At 40.0% G+C, this 9,614-nt stretch overlaps 1 protein-coding gene across 1 annotated transcript; it reads left to right on the top strand.

The window, feature by feature from the left end:
* Nucleotides 1-5,295: 5,295 nt before the first annotated feature.
* On the top strand, nucleotides 5,296-9,614 carry LOC111862346 (myosin-2 essential light chain; the record flags this gene model as incomplete). The annotated part of the gene is given in 5 exon segments (XM_023847657.2): nucleotides 5,296-5,322; nucleotides 5,418-5,445; nucleotides 5,825-5,965; nucleotides 6,432-6,596; nucleotides 9,165-9,614. Coding segments are annotated over 5 exon segments (444 nt in total). The 3' UTR covers nucleotides 9,272-9,614.

The raw sequence follows: 9,614 nt of genomic DNA, 5'->3' as shown, positions 1-9,614 counted from the left end.
TACTCACCCGACCTGGCTCCGTCGGACTTTTTTTTGTTTCCACGGATGAAGAGAAGTCTGAAAGGAAAGCGATTCCGTGATGTGGATGAAGTCAAAGAAAACACGCTAAAGGCTTTGAACAGTATCCAGCCTCAAGAATTCCAGCACTGTTTTGAGCAGTGGCAAAAGCGTTGGGACAAGTGCATTAATGCACATGGACAGTACTTTGAAGGGGACTAATATACAGTTCAATAAAAATGCAAAAATAAAAAATAACAAAAATAAATACCGGTTATTTTTGGGTCCCCCCTCGTATATATTTGTTGCCACAGGAACATGTTTACTGAGTTGTCCAGAAATGGTTGTTTACAGAGTCCCTGCTTAGGAATTGATCTATATGCCACAATAGTCTTATCGCTGCTACTGCCTCAAGAGAACATGATATACATATATTTTCCCCCTTTGGTCTGCCACAATAATATTTTCATTCTTACAGGCTGTCATTTTCATTCTAATTACTGAAGGTGATCTTATCATTAAATATAATAGCCTAGCTGATTTCCTAGTACTTTTTCAGCATACTCCATCAATACATTATAGTGAACTACAAAGGATTAGAAACAGTAATAATAAGGGTATTCTTGATTTTATTTCATTTCAGTATTTTGGCTTCATTTTGTATTTTTTAGTTTGTTTTATTGGGTTTGATTTTTTAACAAAATGGCTGAAGCTTCTGGTGTGAAGAGAATGTCCCCAGGTTCGAAAAGCGAGGGGTAGGAGACTGTGGTAAATGTGTTTGGTTACATAAAGACAGATATCCTGAAAAAAAATGTGACATCAAGTGAGACTGCTGTAGGAATGGGTGCCTAAAAAACTTGTGTTATTAAAATTTGGAAGGAAAGAACTTCTATCTGTTACTCCAAACAAGAAGCAGGAAAGAAGAAAGATATAAATAAACACAAACCTGAAAATAAATGATTTTCATAGGAGCTGAATAAGGTAAAAGGGTAATGAATTTCATTTTAGAAATTAATCACACTGACTACTGACAGCTGTAAGTAATGATCCAGACTGCACCTTTGTGTGATTGTGTTTGAGATCAGTCTTGTGAAAGATACAATGTTTATAGAAATGGATGGCATTATCAGTTGGCATCCCAAATATCTTTTATCAAGATTAAAAAATGGAGTGAAAAACAGAGTACTGTTTTCTCTACTGAATCCTGAATGTTACGTGGGTCACAGCATAGTAGTGTGGAAAGAATGACAACTCCCAGACAGTCATTCCTGGCACGATGTTCCATTGAGTAGACTTCAGCAGGTCTCAGGCCCTATATATAAAAATAGTGCAATCTGAAAATGAGATTTCTGCCAAAAGTAAAATTCTGTCAGTGCATATGGTAAGTGGATAGCAACTGCTGTGCGATATATTTTGCAGATAAGCCTACAGATATATGTCCATACTCTGTAGTTCCTGTTTACAATGCTTGATACCATAGCAGAATAATGAACCAATAGCAAAGTCATGGAGGAAGCACAGAGTATAAGGGTGGTTTAAAATGTAAGATAGACAATATGTAGATGGTATCCTTGAGAAACATTTGATTGACATGAACAGTGGAGAATGTAAATATGACATACAGGGCTGAGGAACTCTCCAAGGAATATGGATGCACAGCATTCATATACCTGTGTACCATTTGAACTTGTGCTGGAGCAGGTGAAATATTATGAAAATGTTAATAACAATTGATTCAAAAGAATGGGGTGGAAATTATGCTGACAGCAGAGAACCACTTCTGTGAGGAAAGTGCAGACGAACATCTAAGCTATTTTGGCCATGTTAGTATTTTTGTAATGTGTGTTATAACAGGTGGCCTAGGTCAATCAACAAAGTATATCTGACATGAATGGTCTTCTGGGATGTCACATCATATGGTTTCAGAGCTGGGTATGATTTGGAGAAACCCGTTGCCTCCATCTTTGCTCTTCTACCTTGAAGATGGAGCCAGTAGGTTCCTCTAAAATGTTTGTACCTATATATCAAACTACAAGGTGTCACATTTTGGAAGATGGTTATTTTCATATGTATTGGCATGATAAGCCCAGATTTCATAGCATATTTATTTCATTTATTCGCCTCCTACAAAGCGTCAGATGACTGCCTAGCACAGCAACAGGGCAATGACAATACCATAGGATATGTTGTATTTTGAGAGGAAGAAGTCAACAATAAATGTGACCCATATGCAATGCTCAACAAAGCTTACACTGGCAGTGACGGAATAGTTTGTTGGAAGACCAGATTTTTATTGTCATATTTGCACTACAGGACTGGACTGTTTAGAGCTTTAGAGGTGAAGGTGTGTTAAGGTCATTACCATTTCAATGGTTATTCCTTTTATTTTTATTCTGATCCAAATAGCTTATCTTACATTAAGAACTAAACCTGTTGCTGGTGTGATTTAGTGTGAACCCTTTATTGTTTTGGCTTCTTATATGACTAGCCTTTCAAGTATGGTTCTACTTTGGTTTGGATTCTCCTTGTTGCCAATGGTGGTTAGTGTAAGTTTGCAGATCTTTTCCATCCTTATCTGGATTGCACTGATGAAGGCTCCAAGTATGTAAACATCACTTTGGTCCATGCTGGTCAGAATCATGTCCACCTTCAGGGGAAGCGTGTTCCATCTTCTAGCAATCCTTTCGTTTGTGAACCTTTGACATTGCCAGATGACATGGTCTGCAGTTTCTTCAGATAATTCACATGTGCAGATCCCATTTGGCAAAATATTAAAACATGCCAGACTATGTGCCAGGCCTGTGTGGCCACTTTTGAGGTGGCGGTTTGAGGTCACCACTCTTCTATTTAGTTCGCATTTGGGAAACCAGGGGTCGGGCTGTTAACAAGGAACAATGTAAAGTTATTTGTCCCCTGACACATTCCACCTCCTGGTGCTGCAGCTGAGATTCTTTGGTTTTGGCTCTCTCTCTCGTGCCTGATACTATGCTTGGTTAGCTCATTGGCTTTCTCATTCCCAGTATTCCCTCTATGGGCTGGGATCCAATGTATCTTAATGTGCGTCCCATTTGCCTTTGACTCCTTGGACTGCTCTTTAATGCAGAAAATGAGTGGGGATCTTTTTCCAAAGATTTCTGACGATGACATCGCAGTCCTGGAGTCCATGAATATACTAAAGTTACAGCCCTGTATTTCGTTGATACAGGTGAGAGACTCGGAGATGGCCATGGTCTCCAAAGTTAAGATGGAGGCGATTTGTCATGTCCTGTCGCCCCAGCCTTTGTCCTCATAATAATTGAAGATGGAACTCCCCGCGAAGGGCCTTTCCTCTGATTTGGAACCATCTGTGAAGAGGGTCCTGGTTTGATTCAGCTCCTCCTCAAAAAAGGTCCCAAAGAGAAGGGGGGGGGGTGGCTTTCATGATGCGGCGAACTTTGTTCCTTTATCGATCCCGACACTTTGTCTGCTCATGATTGAGATAAACGTATAGTTTCACAACACAGTGGTACCGAGGCTTTTCCTATTAAGTGCCCTTTAGGGACAATATACCTAAATGGCTCAATGAGGGGTGCCTTACCTACCTTATCAGTGTTCACTGTCCCCCTCCAGTCTATAATCTTCTATAGTGTGGTGTGGAGAGGGTAAGCCTCATTCATGAGCATTTCCATGAAGAGGTTGCAAGCTAAATAGCGGAATCAAATCTCTAGAGGGGGATGTTGGCCTCCCCAAATTCAATGCTTTCAGGTGTTGAGAACCTTAGTCCCAGAGCCCTTTTAAGTGCTTCTTTCACCTGGATTTCCTCAGTTAGGACCTTCTGCGAGTTAGAGAAGCTGTGAATGAGAAAGCTTCTATATTCAGTTCTTGTTCTCTCCAGCAATTTGTAAAGATGAAGGAGAATGAGGGGATCCGCTCCCCACCATGTGTGTCTCAGCCAATTCAGGATGTCAATTGCCCCAGCCATTTTTCTCGTTGTCTCTGCCACCCACTGTTTACATTTCAGAGCCACGTGAATTGGCAATCCTAGAAATTTAGCCTCTTCTGAATTAGGAGCAACATAGTCTCTCATTTTAATGGATCAGCAGTCGTCATGGTCTGTTTCCCTCTTTCCCCTTCGTTTCTTGTAAAAGTCTCAGTTGTTCAGGTTGAACACAACAAATTTTGTTTTCTGAGGCTCAGATTCTGCAGTGTCTCATCAACTTTATTGACATCATCTTCTATGATCCTTATGCCTGCTTCCTGCGGTCCATCTCAGCTGAACACGCAGACGTCATCAGCAAATTCAAGTACCCTACAACCTGGAAGCAGGTTGTCCCCGAGTTGTGTGATGTGGATGATGTACATTATGTGGCTTAACATAGTTACCTGGGGAAGTAGAGGGCCGCGCCATAGCTCAAGCAGTTAGTCGCTGGCTTCCCACCACGGCGGCCCGGGTTCGACCCCGGGTCTGTTCAAGTTGGATTTGTGGTGGGCAAAGTGGCACTGGGGCAGATTTTCTCCGAGTACTTTGGTTTCTCCTGCCAATCTTCATTCCACCAATTGCTCCACAATCACCCTCACCTATCATCTGGGGTTGGTACAATAGGCCAGAAGTGGCCGCAGTACAAGTGACTTAGTCCCACCCCACTAGCAATAAAAAAATTAATACCTGGGGAAGTCCTCTGTGTGTAACACGTTATTACATCTAGGCCACCATATTTGAAGTGAAACACTCTTGGAGTCCAGGTTCCAGATCTTCCAGATCAAGGCTTGTAGGTTCGGAGGAACTCCTACTTTTTATGCCTTCTCGTCCAGGATGTCCGTGAGCACGTTATCATAAGCTGCTTTCACGCCCAGGAAGGCCACTGTCGCCACTGCGGCCCCTTGTCTTTTATGAAGGCGTTAATGACCTCCGCATACATCATACTTGGGTTATTTGTACATGATTTGCCTTTGCGGAAGCCGAAATGAGAACCCGGGAGATCTTGATCTTTGATGTCGCTCCAGCCACCACAGAAGTCGATTGTTGACCACTCTTTCCAATAGTATACGAGGCCAATGAAATGAGTCTCAGTCTTACACCGTCCCCTTTCTTTATGAGGAAAATTTCATACTGAGATCATTCAGTTGTATAGGTTCTCGAGGATAATTTACCGTGTTTCGCCATCTGTGGAAAATTTCCTTTAGTTCTGGAACGGAAGGCACGGAAGTAGTACATGACACGCATCCGTTAATCCGTGGTCCCAACGGACTGGAGATATTGCGTTGAAAGTATGAGTATGTATTCATCAATGTCTGAGATTTTGCTTTGAAACTGTGAAGATAGGTGACCAAGGGACTCACATCATGGTAAAATATCCAAGAACTCTCATGTTTTGCAAACTTTCATACCTTAAAAGCTCAGGACTTCCTGTTTATTAAAGTTTGTTCTGCATTATTTTCAGGCTTCTTACTCTGAAGACCAGCTGGCAGGTAAGTAAAGTAGTTTTGAAAGGAGGTCAACTTATATGGTGTGAGTCACTTTTGACACGCCCATGACCATTCTTTGCCATATTTGGAGATGAATTGAAAGTTAAAGAACTGGTTTTTTTGTTGTTTTGTGTAATGTTTACCGTGACACAGATAGATGCATTTGTGATTTAAGTTGAACTGAAGCTGTCTTTGTGATCTTTGCTCCATCTTAACGGAAGGAGAATTTAGCGCAATAATGTATGGTTATGAAGTGGCAAATAAAATTATGACGTCAGTCGAAGGTATATTTTTAGGCAGGCATTATCGTTTTAATTCAATAGGTATAATTTAGTGAGTACTGAAAGAAATTTTACCCCCGTGTAAAGTTTTGTCATTTCAGAATTTCAGGAAGCATTCCAGCTCTTTGATTCTCGTGGGGATGGAAAGATCCATGTAACACAGATTGGAGATGCACTTAGAGCTCTTGGACAGAATCCCACAGAGTCAGATGTAAAAAAGTTTACACATCAACATAAGCCAGGTAAGAATTCCAGTCACCATTTTCCGTAAAATCAGGTGTATGTTCCTATAATTTGTAGTAAGTAGGGAGATGAAGCTACACTGTGGATGCTTGAAACATTACTTGATAATTATATGAACCTGTGCAGTCTGATGAGACTGAGTCATGTGCCACATGCAGGTGTTAGGTTACATAATTGCCAATTAATTACCAATTTCTGTAGTATTTTGATTACACTGATGGCTGATGTCTTTAACTGTTTAATGGTAGTTGTACTGTATGAACTTGATAATGGATACCCACCTAGCATATCCATTTGGCATTGTTACCAAGCTGGGAAAGTTAAGTACTGTTGATGTAGGAAGGTGTATGTAGGTATAGCCAACCCAACAGCCTGTAATGCCACCAACTGTGGTGGTTATAACATGAATGTACCTTTATTAAAAAAAGGTTTTTTTTTTCCTGCTGTTGCTATCTACAATTACAGATGAACGAATTAGCTTTGAGGTGTTCTTACCAATCTACCAGGCCATTTCAAAGAGTCGAAGTTCAGACACTGCTGATGACTTTATTGAGGGGCTTCGTCACTTCGATAAGGATGGCAATGGTTTCATCTCCTCAGCTGAGCTTCGCCACCTCTTGAGTACTCTAGGTCAGTTAACTGAAATTTCAGTTTGTTTTCTTGAAATTTAACAACTGTAATCCAATGTTTTCCCATCAGAACCTTTTAAAATGATAATTCAGGTAGTTACATATGGTTCTAGCTGAGTAATATAAAAAGGTAAAGCCCCTGTGCTTCATTAAGTGAGCACAATGCTGTGAAGACATGGGGGAGTGGAGGTATAGTTCCATTATTCTTGACCTCGGAACTAGATGTAGGTGAGTGGTCAGCTTCATGCCACGGACACTTTACACTTAGAGGAATTGCCCCTACTACTCATTGGATAGGAGATTTAGTGGGCCCCAGAGTCCATCTGGATGTAATTTGTATCACTAGTATCCTTTTTTGATGGATAAGAACTTTTCTGCATTATTATAAATCCCCCTTATGATCTGATGGTATATGGTAGATCTATTTAATATGTGGAGCATTATATTACTGCTGTCAGTGGCAGTGACATAAACTTGTTTTGGACTTGTGTACATTTGGTTTATTATAAAGGAAACCCAACAGCAATTAGGGGAATGTTTACTAACAATTATTGGGACATTGTGCCTCTAATTCTTTGAGATGCATAAGTCCCCCCTTAACTCATGAATTAGATACAGACCATTTATTGCGTGATCCTTCGTCTGCAATAAGCTCTCAACAGACAGACCAATGTGGGGTCAGTCTTTAATCTAGAGTGAAGTCTCAAGCTGTAGATTTACATGCCTAACCCTTGTCTTCATCTGATGCATACCAGCTTACCGTAATGATCCAGAAGACCAACAAGTGACTACTGTTCTTGGCTCCGTTGTTATGGTCCTGAGTTTGATAACTAGGATATCTGTGAAGGCCATCACGTGGCTCCCCTCTTGCAGCAGTTGTTGCACTCCCACATGCGAGTCTCTGTCTCGTGCACAGTTTTATTTGTTTAGTATATAGTTAATTTGAATTAATAAAAATAAAATAGAAAAAAGTAAACTACAATTTTTTTGTAAGATTGACTGTGAAGAATGCCGTCTTATGGGCTGTGGTGCCGTATAGATATTGTATAAACCAACGTTTTTGAGGGACGTATTGACTACATCTTCAGGCTAGAAGAAATAAGAAGAAATGCACAAGCAAGGAACCAGCATGAGAAGATGGCTGCAGCCACCTGCTCACGCTGTTTTTATGGTCTCATGTCTTCTACCCTAAAGACAGAGGCGATACTTTCCTCTGAAATGTCGGTTTATACAATATCTACATGGCGCCACATCCCAGAAGATAGCATTCTACAAATTTTTTGTTATTTTTGGGAGCTTATAAATTTGATGTCTGCTGTGGACCTTTTTCTAAAATCGCTGCCCAAGCCAACCGAGTTGTTGCTCACAAGACACCATGGCTTAAGTACTTGCATCCTTGGCTTAGAGGGAAAGTTACTCCCCTCCTATTACTGCATAATCTTCCTTACTGGGAGTTCTACTGAAATCAACAAGAGTGCATTAAACATTACCAATGTACTGGTGGGTGTGAATACCCTTATAATATAATATTCATCCCCCAGAATTGTCTGGTGCAATTTACTGAGTTCTTTTTCATTTCTACCACTTAAAGAAGAACCTTTTTACGTTTCCTATTACTAGTACTCACACTTTCTCTGGGCTTTGGCTCCCTTGCAACTGACCAGCTGGGGAAGGTTCAAAAGAAGTCAGAAGCTCAAATCTGCTGTGCTGTTCTACACAGAAAGAAGGATCTTGAGTAGAGGCTTCTGCATCTGTGTCCAGTTTTGCTCTTACTCCCTAAGCAGATGAGCGGTTAACAATTACAATTAGAGATGTTGACAGCTTTCAGAATGAGAAAAAGTTATATAGCTTCCTTTTCTTGAGGAGCATTAGACTTGTAAGTAACTGCATGTGTTGTTGATCATAGCTAGCGCACAAGTTCAGTACAAAATGGATGAGATGAAAGAATCAAAGATGTGGCTTTGTGATGTGTATTTGTACCAACCGTCTTACAGTGCACACAATTTCACCTTTCTCTTCACTACATGTTTCGGCACTAATGTGCCAAATTCACGTGTGGTTTTGTTTACGTCAAACCATTGCACTCTATGCCATCATGTCTCCTTTATAAAATGATTGAAATGTAAATATGTCATGTATAATAATAAAATTTATATATTAAAACTTTTCAAGATTTATCATATGTTGCACTTCAAATTCGCGAGTTACGTCAATCCTCTCCTAAGGGAGTACTCTTCCTGTATTCTTGTGTATATTGTGTCCTGTGTTGTGTCCTTCCCTTGTGACTGCGTGTGTTGTATTCAAATGGCTTTGTCTATGTACTAAATGGACATTGTGTTTATAAAGAAACTGAACGTTGCAAAGACATTTGGAAAATATGCTTACTGTTGAAATTACCATTCTGTTTCTGCTGTATATAAATATAGCAGAGAACATCAGTGGGGAAAACATACTATCAGATCTAATATTGCTTGTTTTAAGGTTTCTTATTTTTAATTTCTGTGACTCTACTAAAAGTTTCCCCACTGTTAAGTGCATTGTCTGTCACTGTCATTATGTGTTCTTGCAGGTGAGAAATTGACAGATGAAGAAGTGGAGCAGCTGCTAATGGGGCAGGAGGACTCACAGGGTAACATCAACTATGAGGAATTTGTGCGCATGGTGATGTGCGGCTAGGAAATGAATTAGGGGGGACTTTGTGTCTGATGACAGCGTGGAATTGGACTTGGAAGTAATCAGAATTATTTATTGGGTTTGGTTGTCTGATTTCGAACTCTTTCATTTTAAATTACTAAGTGTCTGTTCACAGCCAAATGAGATAATTGCTTTTGTCTTAAATATAACATATTCCATTTCTGATGAGAAGTATTTCGTTCATGAACAGTCACTGATCTTGATTTATGGTGTCTTCCAATTCTGAACAGATAAAAGAGGACCTACAAAGGACACAGTAATAAGTAGCCTATAATATGTATATTTTCTTTATAATAAACAGACTTTTTTGTCAAAGTGTTCTAAA

Source organism: Cryptotermes secundus, unplaced genomic scaffold (genome assembly GCF_002891405.2).
Source record: "Cryptotermes secundus unplaced genomic scaffold, Csec_1.0 scaffold408, whole genome shotgun sequence".
Classification (NCBI taxonomy): domain Eukaryota; kingdom Metazoa; phylum Arthropoda; class Insecta; order Blattodea; family Kalotermitidae; genus Cryptotermes; species Cryptotermes secundus.
This window is presented reverse-complemented; position numbering and strand designations above follow the sequence as displayed.